Genomic DNA, 20,079 nt, shown 5'->3' with positions numbered 1-20,079 from the left:
AAATTTGAGAGTAGTATGTTATTTCCTAAAGATGCAAAGCTGATCCAGGAAACAGCATTTTAAATTTATAATTCTCCTTCCAGCTTTGTGCATTTTCTCTGTATTGGTTCTATTTCCATCCGTGTCTTTTCCCCATGGGGACATCCTCCACCTTTTCAATTTAATATGCTCTTTACTATGCAGAGCTGTGAATGAAGAATCTGAGCCCTCAGAGGTCGATGCTGCTGGCCGGTGGCATGGCGTCTACGTCACCAGAACAGCTCCAGCACCTGCAGAATCTGCAACGACTGTTAAGTCACTGATCAAGTCATTTGACTTGGGACGCTCAGGTATTTAATAGTTTTTTTCCAAAAGCAAAGCTCCACATTCAAATCATGTCTTGACACATCATCTCTGCTCCATAATGACCCCCAGGGCTCTTTCTAGGTCATGCCTTGGGCAGCCACTGTATGAAGAATGCAGGAGCCCGGCAGAGGCTCAGTGAGGCCAAAACGGAGAGTCTAGCTCATAGATAAAACAAACACAGCCTCCCTTTTCTCTACACCTCTTCCCAACCTCTTAATTTCTGCTTAGCCGCCTTCTTCCTTTTCTGCTTCTTGTAGCCGTTACATTCAGATCACTACTGTTTTCCTTCTTCACATCTCCTGAGAATGAGCAGCGTCAGCCAGAGGCTTTATCTTCCAGGAAACAAGGCATCCTATCTGTGCATTCATCCTTTTTGTTGGGACCCTGGCCATTCTTACCTGGCAGTGTGCTGTTAAGACTTCTTTCTACCTCATCTTGCATGTTCTGGTGCTGATTTTTATTTATTTATTTATTTATTTTTGGGTCATTCCTGATCTTGGTGCATTTGCACCTTTAATGTAATGGGCTGACAGATTCACAATTTCTCTTTAGTTAAACTTACCCTTAGGATATTGCCAGTTACCAGTGATGGGTTCTGCTCCCTCAAATATTGAAGTTTGAACATTAGAGAAGCACGCCGAGGCAAGCATCTAAAGCAGGGTTTATTTACAAAGGGGTAACGGACTTTTCCTGGGAGGGAGAGGGGGCTGTACCTGGTATCCCAAAAAGCCAGGCGTTCTGCTTCCTTTGTTCTCCTGCCCTCTTCACCTGGAGGTATAGTTCCTGTTCCTGTGTTTGAATAAGACTATTGATATTTATTGTGAGTCAGACAGCACAGATAGGAAATGAATCAACAGTTAATGATTTGTGTATGGGCTTTCCTGTTCCTTTCCTCCTAGAGGAACCTTATTACATAGACATTTTCTTTTTCCTCATTTATCCTATATCCAAGACCAACTCCCACTTGGTTAGCTTTTCCCCTCACATTTCCCCAATTCACTCTAGAGAAAAGGATAGTGCACTGAACATCATGGAATATTGAAGTCACCAAAAAAGTAACAACAAATTGAGAACTATTATTTGTGATTTTTGATCTGGAACAAACATGTATATTTCAATCTCTTTCCTTGTTAGGTGGAACTGGACAGAATATTTCTGTCCATAAGACTCCCAGAAGTCCCCTAAGTGGAATACCAGTAAGGACCACTCCAGCAGCTGCTGTCTCTCCCATGCAGGTATTAGAAGGTCCCAAACAACCACTGTTTATGGCATGTTGTGTATTCTAGATGTTCTTATTTACATATATCTCTGTGGGATGGCGGGGAGAAGACAGTGTGTTCGCTTTACAAATGGGATTACATATTATTCTGACACTCATTTCACTTTAATGTGGAGCATAGATTCTGTGAGGACAGGAATTTTTTTTTTTTTTTTTCTCTTACTGGGGATTGAACCCAGAGGGTGCTTAATCACTGAGCCACATCCCCAGCTCCCCTACCCCCTTTTTTTTTGGTAGTTGTATAGATGAATAGCTTGCCTTTATTATGTTTGGTTTTTATTTTTAGGTGGTGCTAAGGTTCAAACCCAGTGCCTCACTCAAGCTAGGCAAGTGTTCTGCCACTGAGCTACAGCCCAGCCCCTCTCCAACTTTTTTTTTATACCTTATTTAGAGACAGAGTCTCCCTGAATTGCTTAGGGCCTCACTAAGTTGCTGAGACTGGTTTTGAACTCGTGATAAGGACAGGGATTTTGAGACTTTGCTTGCTATTAGGTCTCTTGTTTAGAACAATGACTGGCATAATAGTCATATCACAGTAAAAACCCAATAAATATTTGTTCAACAAATGAAGGAATATGTTTTTATATGTCAATATGTGGAGAAATAATTCATCCTTTTTAAAGGCTACATTACATGCAGTGGTTTATTTAGCTACTCTTCTATTGATGATGAAAGCACATGAAAGAGAATACAAAAAAAAAAAGGAGAAGACCCCCATGGACTGGCAATGCTTCATTCAGCACTGGAGGAGCACATTTTTGGGGGGGAAAATGGCAGTAGGCCACCTCGAGAGTCTGGGGGCCTAAGCAGAGCCAGATCATTGGAGGAGCTAGTTACTTTTGGAGGGCCCTCTTGGCAGGCAGGGCCAAGTAATGGGAGGAGTTTAGGGTGGGGTGGGAGGACATGTAGGTAACCATATCCTTCAGGTGGATGTTTAGATTGTTTTGGATTTACCTTATTATAAAAGCAGTACAGTGAAGGTCCTTGTACAAATTTTTGACCTCCTAAGGAACTATTTTTATGTAAGAGTGTATTAGGATTCATTCATTTGCAAATATCAGAAATCACTTTCGCTAGTTAAGCTAGAGTGATTCAGGGGTTTTGATGCTGAAAGGACTGGAGGAGAAGGTTCTAGTCTCTCTGAGCTTCTAGGAAAGGTTCTCAAAACATCTCAAGTTGGCCCATCAAAGAATCTTCTGCAGCTGGGTGTAGTGGTGCATGCCTGTAATTCTGATGACTAGGGAGAAGCAGGAGGATCACAAAGCCAGCCTCAGCAACTTAGCAAGGTCATATCTCAAAATAAAAATTAAAAAGGGATGTGGTTCCGTGCTTAAGTACCCCTGGGTTTAGTGTCGAGTAACAAGACAAAAATAACTTAAAAAAAAAAAAAAAAGAATCTTTTATTTCTGCCAGAATCAGGAATTCTTTCACTAAGTGCTGGCCTAGGACCCCCATTTTTGCCAGGATCTAGGGCCGGCTTCAGGACCATACTGCTGCAGGTGCAGTTCATGCCAGCAGAACACAAGCTCTACCCTCTCCTTCATAATACCATGAAGTTATGGGATCACACACCAGAACCTCCATCCCTGCCAGAGACAGGCAGTATGCCTCCAAGCCATGGTTGCCAGCAAAAGCCGCAGAAGGGCACATTTACCCTCCCTTGCCCCTTTCAGGTCTTCTGAGAATGGGCCTGTTTGACAAAAGCTAGGTAGATCACTGGGTGAACCAAACTTTGAGGGAGTTTGAAAAATATACCCTTTAGCTTTTCAGTCTCATGTAATTCAGTGAGTCACCCTACAAAGGGACTAGAATGAAGTTCAGTGAGCCAATTCTGAGACCCAAATTTGTTCTGAGTAATAGAAAATGAATTACTAGAAAAGGAAATGGATTTGCTCCTTCTTGGCACATGAAAATTTTGATATATTACCTTGAAATTTGCGCTCCACTCACTTATTTAAAGTGCTATTTTCCCAGAATTTTGACACCCTTTATACATTTTGAGGATTTGAGTAAATGAACTGTGTTATCTTATTTTACTTTGTTTATTGGTAAGGTTGAGCACTTCATATATTTATAGGTCATTTTATATCTTTTAAAATATTTTTTAGTTGAGATGGACACATATTTTTGTTTATTAATTTATTTTTATTTTTTTTTAGTCATACATGACAGCAGAATGTATTTTGACATATAATACATACATGGAATGTACATACATCAATCATATTGTCTATTCTATTCTGCTGCCCTTCCTATCCTCCCTACTCCTCCCCTCCTCTCCCATCCTTTCTCTCTATCCAATCTAATGTGTATTAATTTGTTTTTTATGTGGTGCTGAGGATCAAACCCAGTGCCTCACACTTGCGAGGCAAGTGCTGTACCACTGAGCCCCAGCCCCAGCTCCATTTTGTATCTTTTGAATGTGTGTGATCACATATGCTTTATCTGTTTTTCTTTTGAGTTATTGATCTTTTACCTATTTATAAGTCATCTTGATGTATTGTGGGTTTTTTAATATTTTTTTAATTATATAATATTTTATTTTATTTTTTATGTGGTGCTTAGGATCAAACTCAGTGCCTCATGCATGCTAGGCAAGTGCTCTACCACCTAGCCACACCCCCCAGCCCTGTTACTGTTGAGTTTGTTATGTCACAAGCTCACCTGTACTGTTGTGCCCTTTTGTTTTGATAGAGGCATTCGACTTACAGCAGCTTGAGGCCAGCCAACAAAGGTGTGACTCAGCGCTTAGATCTTCCAGACCTTCCCCTCTCAGGTAAATTACCTTAAACATGAAGTTCTTTTGACCTACTTTTTTGTGGGGCTGACTTTTCTGCTTGCCTTTTCATGAAACTTAATGTAGGAAATTAATCGGTATCAGTTTTTTTCAACTGATTTCCAGCACTGCATGTAGACATTTGTGGATGTTATATCCAGTTGTGCAGCCCTGAGACAAAAGGGTGTCTCAACATGCGTGGACCCAAAGAGAAATGCCAAACTTGGTTGTTGTTTTCTATTACACATATATGTATATGTACATACATATGTTTATATACGTCTGCAAAGATATGTACACTGATTCTCAAAAGAATATCTTCTATTTAAAAAAATTATTTTTTTAGTTGTAGATGGACGCAATATCTTCATTTATTTATTTTTTTGGTGCTGAGATTCGAACCTAGTACCTTATGCATGCACGGCAAGTGATATACCACTGAGCTACAACCCCAGTCTCTCTTCTACTCTTTAACATAAGTAAATAAACAAATAAAATTTTAAAATCTATCTTATTTTGAATTTGCCTATGGTTTCCACGATTCTTAAAATATGCCTCTTAAAATATTACTGTCTAGCTGGGGATATAGCTCGGTTGGTAGAGTGCTTGCCTCACATGCACAAGGCCCTGGTTCAAACCCCAGCAACACCAAAAAAAAAAAAAGATATCCCCGTGTATAATCCACTTCTTACTGTTAAAATCATGACCTACGGCAGTTATAGCCTTATGAAATGTATTGTTCAAATAATAAGATTTGAAATTACTCCTTGATCCATGGCTGCAGAGTGGATGCTCTGTTAGCAGGCATGAAAACAACATTAATTGCATTGTACATTTCCATCAGAGCTTTTGGGTGGCCAGGTGCACTGTGAATAAGCAGTAATATTTTGAAAAGAATCTTTCCCCCTGAGCAATAGCTCTCAATAATGGGCTTAACATACTTAGTAAGCTATATTGTAAACAGATATGCTGTCATCAAACTTTTGTTCTTCGGCGTATAGAGCATAAGCACAGTTGACTTAGTATCATTTTTAGAGTCACAGAATTTTCAAAATGGTAAATGAGTATTAGCCTCACCTTAAAGTTTGAGCCCCAGGGGAGGGAGAAAGCCAAAACAGAAGATTGAAAACCTGCCTGATTTTCAAAACTGCATAACTTATTACATAACATAAAATAGGGAATAACTTAATTATATGCATAGTGTTTGGTTTGCTTTTTCGAAAATTGTAGTAAAAGATGCATAACATAAAATTCACCATCTTAACCATTTTTAAATATACTTGGTAGGTGAGCTTTGAACAATAGTATATGTATCCTCTTCTCTACGTCCCACCAGCTTCAAAGTTTCCTATTGGTCTAGAGAAACCATCCTTTTGATTGACAAGATAAATATTGAAGTTGAGACCACAACTATTGCTGGGAGTAAATAGCTCATTGGCAACCCTCCCCACCTCATCTACCACCAGGCACCTGTCTATGGGAATATTATTTACTATAATAAAGAAAGGATTACACAGTGAAAACTGTTTTCTTTTAGTCATTTCCAGAAATTGCTTGTCAACATTGAGGTCATCAGAAGCTACAGAAACAGGGATTAATGTGCTGTTTTTGTTGTTCTCTTTAGTGATGTAAACACTGTTTTTCTCGGGTATTTAGAGCTAATTAGCCTCACTCCCAACTTCACTACCCATAATTGATGGCTATTAGCTGTAGAAGTATTGTTTTCTTCTATAACTATATGTAGGTCCACAGGAAGCAACCACAGGGCTCAGCCTGCTCACTGGCCTGTCCTGTAGCTTTGAACTTGATTCTCTGAGCTCATTTCCTCTATCAATATAAATCATTCTCAAAATTTTTCTCCTGTTCTCTACTTTTATGGTGCTTTAAGGATTATCTGGTGGATTCAGCCCACTTGAGGACCTGTTTCGACCCAGACTAATATGACAGTATTTGGAATGTTTAAAAGGATGATTTTTGCTAAATTTTTGGTGAACCAGACCTTGTGATTAGAATAACTTTTTTCTTATAAAATTATAAGTTATCATTCTTAGTCCTCAAGATTTTTCTCTGCTGTTGACTGTGAGCTGATAATCATGAGGCATTTTTCTGCCAGCTCATTCTTTCTGGTGCCTACCAAATAAAATAAAATACATTCTTTGGGGACAGGGACAGGGTCACGGCATCCAAACTGAGTAGTTGCACAGCCTGTTAGAAGGGCCCATACTTTGCTTAAATGCTCTGATAAAGTCATTTTTAAATTAATAATCATCTTTTACCAAGAGGGTAATTTGGCATCTAGATCCTGTAGTTTATGTAGTTGGTACTGCCTAAAGCATCATTAGCAAATACCATGTCCCTGTTTGTATTTTTGTTACTTCAGGAGAAAAAATTGCATGGGTATGTGTATATATATGTGTGTGAGTGTTTGTATATTTGTACTTGAGAATAAAATAAGAATTGTACTTAAGAATAAGTATGATGCCGGGCACAGTGGCTCATACCTGTAATCCCAGCAGCTCGGGAGGCTGAGGATTACAAGTTCAAAGCCAGCCTCAGCAATGTCGAGGTGCTGAGCAACTCAGTGAGACCCTGTCTCTAAATAAATACAAAATAGGGATGGGGATGTGGCTCAGTGGAGAAAAGTATGATGACCTGTCAGATTTCTCCTCTTCAAATATAGGTGATAATGTTGTTGTTCACACAGATCTTCTGAAGGGAAGAGCTGAGGACCTGAAGCCAGACCCTTACCTCAGAAAGAGTCCCTCATTGGAATCACTGAGCAGACCCCCTTCCCTGGGCTTCGGGAGTACCAGACTGCTGAGCGCCTCCACCGGGGGGTTGAAACCACCAAGCAAACTCAGGTACCATATTTTAAACAATGAGAAATCAGAAAACACTGGACTATCTTCCTTCTGTTTTATCCCCCATGGACAATTTACTTATGTATATACCTCTTGAGTGAAAGTTATTAAGCTACAGTTCCTGAGTCAGGTTCAGTGGCACATGTTTTAATGTCAGCTACCTAGGAGGCTGAGGATCAAACACTCGAGGCAAATCTTGGCCACTTGGAGAGACCCTTTCTCAAAAAGTTTTTAAAAAGGGCTGGAATTGGAGCTTGGTGGGGTAGAGCCCCCGCCCTGGCTTCAATCCTCAATACCACACACAAACAACAAAAAAAGACAGTACCTGCCTTCAATGAGTCAAAAATTAGAGGGACAGTAGATACTATATTGTGCTATGTGAAATGAAGGGCTGCCAAAAAAAAAAAAAAAAAAGATAAGCACAGTGCTGGGGGTAGGGGTTGTTAATTGGATCAGGAAGTCTAGAGAGATGTGAAAATTCTGCCAGGATGTGCAATGTGCTATCATGAGCAAGATGTGGAACTAGAACCTGGGCTTCTCAGGGCAGGGACCCTGACATGTGTACAGCAGCTTTCTGTCAAGGGTTCAGTGGTAGATGGATGACTAGGATGTTAACCTCTGAAAAGGCAAGTCGCAGGCCTGTTGCAAACAGTCCTCATTGGCAAGGAAAAGGTTCCTACATATTTTGATACAGCCGTGGAGAAGCACTAAGTCTGTGGGATTTTGTTTTTGTTTTTGAATAGTGGTTAAGATCAGACCTGCTCTTTAAGGCAGATTAATCAGAACACAGTGGCATATAATAAGCATTAGAAAGGCATTTTTGAGATCAGTGTTTAAAGGAACATTAGCAAGAATGTTAAAGCTCTAGTGAGAGAGGGAGATAATGTTGAGCCTGGCAAGATGGTTATCAGTAGTCTGTTCTCTCTCCCATACCTCTGCCACCTCCTCCCCTTTGGTGCTTCTGATCACCTAGACTCCAGTAAACCTCCTTCAGCTGCTTCCTGTATCCCTTATGACTTCCCTGCTTCTCCATGCTATTTTTCGGAAGCACTGAGTACATCCCGCTGCAGACCTCTCAGAAACTCCCATTACTTTGTCATCCACACTCCTTGTTTTTTAGCTAAGCCACAAGTTAGTGCCACCCCCACTCACCAGCTAGAATGGCCCAGTTTTTCCCCTCCTTCCAAGCCTACCTAACTTCCTGCCTTTGCAATATAACACGAACATTTCTGATTCTAGATCTTTATTTATTTGCTAGATTGAAATGCTTTCCTTTTGTCCTTTTATACTCCTAAATACTGCTGCTTCTTCAAATTCAAACTTTCCATGAAGTTGTACTAACCACCCTGGTAGCATTGACGGGAGTTCCCCTTCTCTGACTTTGGTGTCTTACATTCATTTGAGTACGCTGCTTTGTAGTGTGAATAACTTGCATAGTCTTTGCCCTTGTCCACAGGATGGTTATAATTTAGGGAACAGTAGATATTTTGTCTTTGGTATCTTTCCCAGGCCCTTGCATTCTGTGATATACACAGCATTTCACTCAGTATATACTTATGAATTGGTAGATAGATGAGTATATAAAACTGTCTAGTATAGCAACTTATAATAAATATTATAATCATCAACATGGAAAGGGATTTATGAAAGTCCGAATAAGTGCCAATTTTGAATCTTTGGGAATAGACTATATTTGGACCCAAGTAGATGAAATCATTTGTTTTAAGGGTTTAATTTCAATCCCTAAATATTATATATTGTCCTGTTTATTTGCAGAGATTTAAGAAAATCAAGATAGGTTTTAAGGACCAGAATTAGTGCACTTCTCAAACTAGTATCATAAATGCATTCAAAATGCTATGTGTACATTAGTATACTGTTTACATTATACCTTTCTCATGAAAGGTTAAATTAGTAAAATTAATTTTTTATTTAAATTTTATATTCATGTTATTGAGATTAACCCATGACAGTGACAATAGCAAGTACTTACTTTAGAAGTTCTCAAAAAAAAAAAAAAGAAAAAAAAAACCTACATATAAAAAAATAAAAAATAAAACACACACACACACACAAAAAAAAAGAAGTTCTCAACCTGAATTATTAAATTTGGGGAAGGGATCATATTTAGATAACTTATGTTTTAAAGAAAGAATGTTTGTTGAATGCTTTAGTCTTATATTTATACAGAAACTTTTACAAGCTTTCATCATTTCTGTCCTTTCTTTCTTTTTTAGTTGTAGTTGGACACAATACCTTTATTTTATTTATTTATTTTTATGTGGTGCTGAGGATCTAATCCAGGGCCTCGCATGTGCTAGGTGAGCGCTCTACCGCTGAGCCACAACCCCAGCCCCTCATTTCTGTCCTTTCTAATGTGCAAAGTGCAGAAGCTCAGTTTTTGTTTTTGTTTTCTTGTTATGGTAGTAGTGATTGAATCCAGAGACACTCTACTGCTGAGCTATTTGCCCAGCCCTTTCTGTTTTTTTATTTTGAGACAGGATCTCACTTAAGTTGCTGAGATCGGCCTTGAACTTGGAATCCTCCTGTCTGAAGTTCTTTTGTTTGTTTGTTTTGTTTTTTGGTTTTTTTTTTTTTTTTGTGATGCTAGGAATTGAACCCAGGACTTTGTGTATGCAAGGCAAGCACTCTATCAACTAAGCTATATCTTCAGCCCCTGTCTGAGGTTCTTGAGTAGCTGGAATTACAGGTGTATGCTACCATGCCTGGCACAGAAGCTCAGTTTTGAGGGGTAACATAATGCTAGACATGGTCACTAGAGCTTTGTAGTTAATAGTAACACTGACCAAAGAAACTTACAGGCGTGACTTCATAGATATATCAGGTACAGAAAAGCATTCATCAAAATGTACACACAAAAAAAATTGAATTAACATTTGAACTGTTTTTCCCAAAATATCTCTGCCTTGGTTCATATTGCTAAAGTCTAGGATCATCCTATTCCATTTTTAAAGATCATTTTAAAAGATTTTTATTAAATATTGAATGGATACTGTAGGAAAGTTTCAACCTTCCCCTGAAGGTTTAATAATTTTAGTCTATCAAATAAACTGGCAATAGATTAACAGGAAAAAAAAAAACATACAAAATTTATTAATGTACAGAAGTATAGGAGCCATCCACAAAGTGTGAGTTCCCTCAACAAAGGTCAGCTAAATGAAAGATAAATAACTTCTTTTTTTGGGGGGGGGGAGGGTGTATCAGGGATTGAATTCGGGCATTAGGCCACTAAGCAACACCCCAGTCCTATTTTGTATTTTATTTATAGGTCTGTGTTAAGCAGGGAGAAGAATCAAGTCTAAGAGGGTCTTAGGCTAACTAAAAATGTAATGATGTTTCTCAGTTTAGTTACTACTAAGTGAGTTTAGTTACCACTAAGCCAACGCCCTGGCCCTATTTTGTATTTTATGATGGAATATTTAATATTTGAAATTTAATATTTGAAATTTGGGTTAGCATGAAAATTAATGTCAAAGTTATTAGAAAATCAAGGATGGGGCATCTAAGCCTTTGGTCACGGGATGCTAAGGTATTATAGCAAAGTCACCTTGACATTGGCTACATCAGGTACGCAGAATTGAGTATCACTTCAGTGTGTGCAAAACCCCAGTTTTGGAGTCATTTCATTTTATCTTACTTATTTCTCCTCCCTCTCTACTCCTATTACCTCCCATAAGCTGCAGATCTGGTGTTTTTAGTATGCCCTTCTTTTTTTACACATTACCTTTTACACATTGCTTAGATATAGGTGTGGTCTTCAGATCTGTTTTTTATGTTATGTATAAGGGTCTTTAATTCAAATTATATTGTGCTTCATTAAATAAATAAGAAGAGCCGGGCACAGTGGCGCACACCTGTAACCCCAGCGGCCCAGAAAGCTGAGGAAGGAGGATCACAAGTTCAAAGCCAGCCTCAGCAAAAGCAAGGCCTTAAGCAACTCAGTGAGACCCTGTCTCTAAATAAAATATAAAATTGGGCTGGGGATGTGGCTCAGTGGTGGAGTGCCCCTGAGTTCAATCCCCAGTACCCAATAAATATGTTTTAAATATTTAAATAAATAGGTTTATAGATACATAGATGGATGGATTTTTAAAACAGAATTAAACTCTCCCCAGATTTAGGATTGTCAAGAAGCATGATTTAGGCTTTTTTTAATTTAATGAGACATAAGATATATTATTAAATGTGACTAATTTAGTTATCTCTTTGGAGTCCCTCTGGATAAACCTAGGCTTTTGTTTTTTTCTAATCTAGTTACTTGTTTCTTGTATATTTGAGGGTTTTAAAAGCCAATATCTTCTCCTTACTATGTGTTCTTCTTTCTAACAAGTGTGGAACGAAGAGACCCTCTAGCAGCCCTGGCTCGTGAATATGGCGGCTCCAAGCGCAACGCACTACTGAAATGGTGCCAGAAGAAGACAGAAGGCTATGCGGTAAGGAACAGTAACATACATGGGTGGTAGTGGTCCTGTTCCAGGATATGTTCCATGTATGCATATACTTAGTGGTCCAGTTGTCATATGATTGTCACCATTCTCTCTTCCCAGGCAGGACTGCCAGGGAGAGTGATATTTGTGCATTGCACAAAGGCCTAACAGAGGCAGTGGGAAGCCCATCTTCAGACTTCCCTGCAGACCGTATTCCTGAATGCAGAGAGCTGCATTTCCTGTGGGGAGGGAACCCTTCTCTTTGCTTGCAGGGGGCATAAGCTCCCCTCCCCAGTACACCTGACAGGCTTATTCTCCTCAGACACAGTTTTTGGTAAAGCATCCTCCTAATTCACACAAAGACCCCAAGATGTTGTCCTCCAGAATTTTTCTAAAATTTTTTTCTGTGGTTTTAAGAATGCTCGCATTTATTTTAGTAAGAATCTTGGTTTACTAAGACAGTGTTTATTGTCTCTGAAGTTCATATAGGGCAAGAATACCTGACGTAGTTTTTTTTTTAATTATGAAATATCACACACAAAGAAAAAAGTGCATTGATATAAAGTTTACAAATGAAGCAAAAGCCATGTCATCAGTGTTCCTGTCCAGAAACTCAGCATTGACAGTTGCCACCTTTCATATGACTTTCCAACCATGATCCCTCACAATACCCTAAAATACCTGTGGACCTCAATTTCGCTTATAGTTTTCTATAAATGTATGTATCCCAAATACTAAGTTAGATTTGCCTGCATATCATATAAATGGAACAAAAATATTGTAATATTTGATGTCTGTTTTTTTCCCACACAGTTTTGTTAGTACAATTTGTCCATATTGTTGCAAATAGCTATAATTTGTTTACTTTCTTCATCATTTAGTAACCTGTGGTATGATTATTATTTATTCATTCTATTGTTGTTAGACAACTAAGTCATTTCTAGTTATTATAAATAGTACAGGTATGCTTTTGTACGTGAACTCTTAGAATATGTATGTTCTTATCCCACTTGGGAATGGAATTACTGGGCCATACAGTATGCTTATATCCAAGTAAAGTAGATAGTGCCAAGCAGACTTCTGAAGTAGTTTACACCCAACCAGCTTTACAAAGATATGTTTCTCAACATTCTCACCAATTCTTAGTATTGTTTTTAGTCTTTTTGTTTTTTTTTAACTCAACCATGCAGCCACATCCCCAGCCCTATTTTGTATATTATCTAGAGACAGGGTCTCACTGAGTTGCTTAGCACCTCGCTTTTGCTGAGGCTGCTTTTGAACTTGTGATCCTCCTGAGCTGCTGGGATTACAAGGGTATGCCACCATGCTGGCTTGTCCTTAATCTCTTTACTCTCGGTCTTTGGGTAAACGTATTTTTTTTTGTGGTTTTGATTTGTATTTTCCTTTGGGCTAATAGGATTGAGAATTTTTTGATGTGCTGATCGACCATTTGGATAGTCTCTTTGAGGATGTACTTATTCGGGTCCTTTGCCCACTTTTATTATTTTGGTGCTAGAAATTAAACTCAGAGCCTTATGCATACTAATAACTCTCTCTTCTTCTGAACTGTATACTCAGCCCTTGGCTATTTTAAAAATCATTTTCTTTCTTTTCCTTACTGCTTTAAGGAATTCTTTATATATTCAAGATATAATTTTTTTATATCATATGGAAGTTTGGCAAGTTCATCTTGAATGTGGCTTGAATTTTCACTGTTTCAGTGATGTTAGAAATAATGAGGTGCCACAAGAAATCAAACATGTGCTTGAAAGTGGGTGGGCAAGGCTAACCCTTACTTCTAACAGAAGGCCATGCTATGGGAACCTGGCTAGCAAGCACACCTAGGCAGTCACTGATTCATATCTCTAACCCCGTGCAGCACCACCCTTCACTCTGATTAGAGGAGTTCAGGGTTACAATCTCTATGATCAACTAATTTTAGAATTATGAGGAGCAAAAGGGAAGGGCTATAGTTGGATCCAATTAAAGCTAAACACTATATTCTGAAAATGGACCATCAGGCTTTCTAATTCTCACAAATCCCCTCTTTTTCTTTTTATACCTTTTGGTTTCATTTCATTATACTCTTTGATATTCATCTATCCAAGATATAAACTTTTCAAGGTAGAAATCACCCTGAGTCTTCCCATTTTTAGTAGTTAAAGATAGCCATCCTGGTGATCACGAGACTTGGTAAGGGACTTTCCAGCTTGGTTGAAGACTGTCTTCTCTTCAGGTCTTGATTAAAATCAAGTCATCAGAAGGGAAGTGATAAATGGCAAATTCTAGAAGGGGAGTTTGAGTGGCAGTTTATAATAGTCATACCAGTAAAAAAAAAAAAAAAAAAAAAGGAAGAAACACAGATCAAGTCTGCCTATGTAGGTTAGGAAGACTTGTACGTCTTGAACTGACTCAGAACCAACTCATGTATCAAGTTTTCCTGTGCAAAAACCCTTTCTTTATAACTTCCAGTTTTATTTACTTTTGAGAGGACTGATAAATATACATCTCCAGTTACATCAAAAGAACTATTGGCTTTTCTTTTAAATGCCCATGTACGACTATGGTTTTGGTTAAACTGTCCTGGCAGGTATATAAAATCAAATTGGTCAAAATTGACCTTGTTTCTTTCTATCTATTACTAAGAATCAGCTGAGATTCCTCAGGGGTTACTTGGGAACTTGTGAGAAGCCTCTTATCTTCTTTAGTGCCACCTACTAGGATGGATCAGGGTCTTGCTGACCACATGTGGCTTCCCTTGGAAGCATCAGGGACATCACCCTAATGACCTTCCTTTTTACAGAATGTGCACTGGTTGGCTTCCTCTTCTCCAGGGTCCCTTTGATCCTCCTGATCAGGAAGTAATATGGCCCAGAGTTGCAAAGCCTTTAGAGAAATCTTGTAGTTCCCTGGGTCCTTACTGACCTCAGAGGGCAAGAACCAAATATTGGCTATTTTCTCTTAACCCTTAAATTTTCTTAACTTGGTTTTGGTTTTAAACATCCATCAAGCCAATTTTGCCAATCTTAAAGTGGGTGTACTGGGTTTTAATTTTGTTTATCCCTTCCATTTAATTGAGGTCAGTATTAGTACTGGAAGTCAGCCTAATATTTTGTCTGTCCTATAGGTGATGGCTTATTTGAAAATTAACTCAGGTTGTCCTGTTAGAAGGAATACTTCTTCAAAACATTAACAGGCAAAAGCTATTAAGTTCTACAAGGAAAATGCAAAATGAAATTAACAAGACCAAAAACATATTCAGTTTGTACAATAGCTTTAAACCAAGAAACATAATTTCTATAATAACATTAATATAACTTTGGTATCTACTTTGCCTTCACAAAGACACATAAATTTATCAACTCAATCATGAGGAATTTTACTTTCTTTTAAAGGTCTTCTAGTGAATGTTACATGTCTTTTATAATTTACCCAAACCTTTACTTAGTTTTGTATCCCTTGGTTATTTTGAGATCACAGTAATCTTGACAACAAAAATCTGTCCTTTGAACATAATAAGCTTAAGTCTAGCCTGCTTTGGAGCCATCCTTACATGGAGTTGGGTGCAAAGCAGATTTATCTCAAGTAAGGTGGGGCTCTTCACAAATAACACAATACAAGATCACATCTGAGCCTCACCTTCCAGAAGGACAGTCTTGGGAGAACAATCATATCGATTATAATACATGGCAGAATTAATTAAATGCCACATAGAAAGAACCCAGAGAAGAAAGGAAAGCAGGTTTGTGAGATAAAGAAGTGAAGCTAGCCAATCCCTAAAAAAACAAATGCCAAATGTCTTCTTTGATATAATGAGAGCAACTAAGAACAGAGCAGGAAGGAAGAGCAGGAGGAAAAGATTAACATTAAACAGAGACATGAGGTGGGAGGGAAAGGGAGAGAAAAGGGAAATTGCATGGAAATGGAAGGAGATCCTCATTGTTATACAAAATTACATATAAGAGGTTGTGAGGGGAATGGGAAAAAAACAAGGAGAGAAATGAATTACAGTAGATGGGGTAGAGAGAGAAGATGGGAGGGGAGGGGAGGGGGGATAGTAGAGGATAGGAAAGGTAGCAGAACACAACAGTTACTAATAGGGCATTATGTAAAAATGTGGATGTGTAACCGACGTGATTCTGCAATCTGTATTTGGGGTAAAAATGGGAGTTCATAACCCACTTGAATCTAATGTATGAAATATGATATATCAAGAGCTTTATAATGTTTTGAACAACCAATAAAAAAAAAAAAACAACTGAAAAAAAAAAGAAAGGCCCTAGAGAGGTGGCATGGAGGAAGCGTTGGAGGAGGGTAGATTAAAACATGTGACATCAAGAGAAGGGGGCTTCCAGGGGTGCAGAGCAGAGAATCTGAATGACTCAGACACAAAAGGGCCTGTGCAGTTGGGACTATTAGGAATGGAATCTGCCAGCCATGGTGGACACTGAAGTCAAAGGTTCATGTGGCCATTCATCCTTCATGGGGTAGATTTACTCTCACTTTCACTACTGTTTATTTTTTTGCTCAGAACTCTTTTTTTTTTTTTATTTTGATTGAACTCAGGGGCACTCTACCACTCAGCCACATCCTCAGCCCTATTTTGTACTTTATTTAGAGACAGGGTCTCACTGAGTTGCTCAGTGCCTCATTTTTGTCGAGGCTGACTTTGAACTCGTGATCTTCCTGCTTCAGCCTCCCAAGCTGCTGGGATTACAGGCGTGTGCCACTGCACTCAGCTATAACTAAAAAAATTTAAAAAAAAAAAATGGGGCTGGGGATGTGGCTCAAGCGGTAGCATGCTCGCTGGGTTCGATTCTCAGCACCAGATAAAAATAAAATAAAATAAAGATGTTGTGTCCACCGAAAACTAAAAAATAAATATTAAAAAATTCTCTCTCTCTCTTTAAAAAAAAAATTGTTGTTTATCTTAAGTTTATAAAGATATTATCCTCTCTTCTTCTAGAAGCTTTATCATTGTACTTTTCACACTAAATAGATGACCTATTTAAAACTGCCAGTTACTCATTTTCTACTCAGACTAGCCTTCTCATACCTTTACCCCCATTTTGCTAAAACTTTTAAAGATTTTTGGCACCACAACATACCCTTCCCAACCTCAAAATTTTGTGGGTAGCAGGGACAGAGTAAAAAACTAGCAAGAAACGGGCCTTGGCTGAGATCCAACCCAGGTAGTTGAGAAACAGAGCGGTACCTACAGTTGGGCCCATTGTTTTTTTAATTTTTTTTTCTCCTTAAATTTTATTTTTTGATACCAGGGATTGAACTCAGGGGCTCTCAACCACTGAGCCACATCCCCAGCCCTATTTTGTATTTTACTTAGAGACAGGACCTCACTGAGTTGCTAAGCGTTTCACCATTGCTGAGGCTGGCTTGGAACTCACAATCCTCCTGTCTCAGTCTCCCGAGCTGCTGGGATTACAGGCGCCCGGCTATCATTATTTATTCTTTCAGTGACTCTGTCTACCATGCATCAGCCCCTGTCTGAGGGTTGAACATTCTGAAAACAGAGGTCACCAAATAACAGTATCCCTCATGGCATGTCAGCCTTGCTGGCTGAGGAAATGGAAAAGAAAAAAGCTAGAGAGAGAAAGCTGATTATGGGATGTTTTTCCATAAAAGAAACAGAAATGGTAATGGAAAGTTGAAGAAAACAATTAACAAGAGTAGTCAGTCAGGAATGAAGCCTTAATTGTGGCTCAGCCACAGTGTGGCTGGTTTTGGGCACCATCATTTCCCCGCTACAGAAATGGATTGAGGGAACTGCCAGAAGGCACATAAAAAGACAGACTTTTCAGAAGGAATTAGCCCCTTGTGATGTGACATCGTTATAATTAGATGGCAGGGATGAGATAGACAGTAAGATATTTCTAGTCATAGTTGTGAAAATAATATTTCCTGCTGTAACAACTTCTTTGTTGTTTTGCGAACATCTTAAAATAGTTTTCAAGACATTTTACATTTGATGAGACCCACCACTTATTTTTCCTGAAGAATACTTTTCACTCATTGTTAAATGTCTGTAAATTTAGAGGGAAATATAAACTGTATGTGTCTGCTTTTTTGCTCCTTAATAGAATATTCTTTGTCTAGATCTGTTTGTCTGAGATCTCTCATAATTAGCCAAAACAAATCATTTTCAACAAGGTTCATAGTCTTTTGAAAACCAGTAACTTTTTTTTTTTTTTTTTTGGTGTTGCTGGGAATTGAACCCAGGGCTTTGCGCATGCGAGGTAAACACTCACTCTACCAACTGAGCTATATCCCCAGCCCATCATGTGTATTTTGACTTAACTTTCTTTTTACTGCATGTAAACATAGTGTGACAGGTTATGTTAAATACCTCTATATTAATTTAATAATGAGTTTTTGTGGAGGGATCCTTAGTACCAAATAATATTTTAGGTGCTGGGGATTCAGTAGTGAATGAGACAGGCTTTTGGGGACTTATATTCTTATGGGGACTGGCTGTTAACTAAAATTTAAAAAGCAAAATATGTACTAAATTAGAAGGAGGTGTTTGCTGTGAAGAAAAGTAGAACAGGGAAGGAGGATTGGGAATTATGGCTGTATGGATATAATTGTAATACAGGGATCAAGGAGGTGACATTTGAGTGAAGGTTTACTAGAAAGACTTCGGTTTTTCCATCAAGGTTGTTATGCCACATCAAATATAGCAGTTCTGTTTTATTTACTGGGGATGTATTCCAGTATACCCAGTGGACACCTGAAACCTTGGAAAGTACCAAACCCAATATTTACTGCTTTTTTAATACATACATATTTATGATAAAGTTTAATATATAAATTAGGCACAGGGAGAAATTAATAATAACCAATAGGAAAACAGAACAATTATAACAATATATTATAATAAATGTCATATAAATGTGGTTTATCTCTTTCACTCAAAACATGGAATTTTCCACTTAATATTTTTAGACCGTAATTGACTGTGGTTAACTAAACCCATGGATATGAAAACAACAGTGCCAGGCATAGAGGGTCAGAGTCAGGAGGCCATCAAGTTAGTGACTTCATCAATTGGAGTTTAAATAATACGAGATATTGAGATATCGGCTCTAACTCTAGTAGCACTAGAAAGTTGGACTCTTGAAAAAAACCCAGGTTCACCTAAGGTGGCCTGAGGATTGAGAGGGAACTCTAGCTGTGGAGGGAGGTCCTCACTGACCTTGAAATGCTTCTTATAGGAGAAGATAAACATTCTGCTGAACTCCTACATCCTTGGGTCTTATTTTGGAATATCAGATTCCCAGAAGGCCTAAAAATTACTCTCCATCCCTGAACTTGGTGCTTCTTATGCCTGTTAGCTATATTACACATCAGGGATAGACCTGACCCAGAGAACTCCTGCATCTCCCTTTCTTGTCTACTTTTAGCTCCTAGTTTTGTATTATGATGGAGAAATTTCCACTTAACCACTAATAATTCTAACCACTAATAATTCTGCCTTGCCTCTGACAAGGGACCTGGGCCAGGAATCTCCTCTGATGAATATGTGGGATTTATTTTAAATCTCTCCACAGTCCTGTTAGCTCCCAAGAACTATGACAAAGTACAACCACCCCACACCTGCACAAATGGCTGCATTCTTAGGACGCTGCCATGTCCTGGATTCTGTGGTTGATATGGTGATTTAGTCAAGGGCCTAGGTAGGGATTCCCTCCAGCTTTTCTGTATATCAAAAGCTGGAATGCAGAACGGGGTACAAGTCAGTGGTTGTGAACGTGCCTGACATGTGCAAGGCCCTAGGTTTCATTCTCAGTCTCTTAAAAGAAGAAAAAAAAAACTAGGATTCATCACTTAGCAATTTTTTTTTTATTCGTTGTTCAAAACATTACAAAGCTCTTGAAATATCGTATTTCATACATTTGATTCAGGTGGGTTTTGAACTCCCAATTTTACCCCAAATACAGATTGCAGAATCACGTCGGTTACACATCTACATTTTTACATAATGCCCTGTTAGTAACTGTTGTATTCTGCTAGCTTTCCTATCCTCTACTATCTCCCCTCCCCTCCCCTCCCATCTTCTCTCTCTACCCCATCTACTGTAATTCATTTCTCTCCTTGTTTATTTTCCCATTCCCCTCACAACCTCTTATATGTAATTTTGTATAACAATGAGGATCTCCCTCCATTACCATGCAATTTCCCTTTTCTCTCCCTTTCCCTCCCACCTCATGTATCTGTTTAATGTTAATCTTTTCTTCCTGCTCTTCCTCCCTGCTTTGTTCTTAGTTGCTCTCATTATATCAAAGAAGACATTTGGTATTTGTTTTTTAGGGATTGGCTAGCTTCACTAAGCATAATCTGCTCTAGTGCCAT

The 20,079-nt window shown here is 38.5% G+C and overlaps 1 protein-coding gene across 9 annotated transcripts in view; it reads left to right on the top strand.

Moving 5' to 3' along the window:
• Nucleotides 1-20,079, top strand: part of Specc1 (sperm antigen with calponin homology and coiled-coil domains 1) — a 287,982-nt gene that overhangs the window by 205,124 nt on the left and 62,779 nt on the right. For all 9 annotated transcript variants that reach the window (XM_058572014.1, XM_058572018.1, XM_058572013.1 and 6 more), the window contains 5 exons: nucleotides 184-329; nucleotides 1,480-1,580; nucleotides 4,319-4,400; nucleotides 7,105-7,261; nucleotides 11,613-11,715. In XM_058572014.1, the coding sequence (XP_058427997.1) occupies nucleotides 184-329; nucleotides 1,480-1,580; nucleotides 4,319-4,400; nucleotides 7,105-7,261; nucleotides 11,613-11,715 (589 nt within the window). The remainder of the gene's footprint in view (nucleotides 1-183; nucleotides 330-1,479; nucleotides 1,581-4,318; nucleotides 4,401-7,104; nucleotides 7,262-11,612; nucleotides 11,716-20,079) is intronic.

Source organism: Marmota monax, unplaced genomic scaffold (assembly GCF_021218885.2).
Source record: "Marmota monax isolate L192 unplaced genomic scaffold, Marmota_monax_Labrador192_F-V1.1 WCK01_AAM20220418_F8-fsc00311, whole genome shotgun sequence".
Lineage (NCBI taxonomy): Eukaryota > Metazoa > Chordata > Mammalia > Rodentia > Sciuridae > Marmota > Marmota monax.
This window is presented reverse-complemented; position numbering and strand designations above follow the sequence as displayed.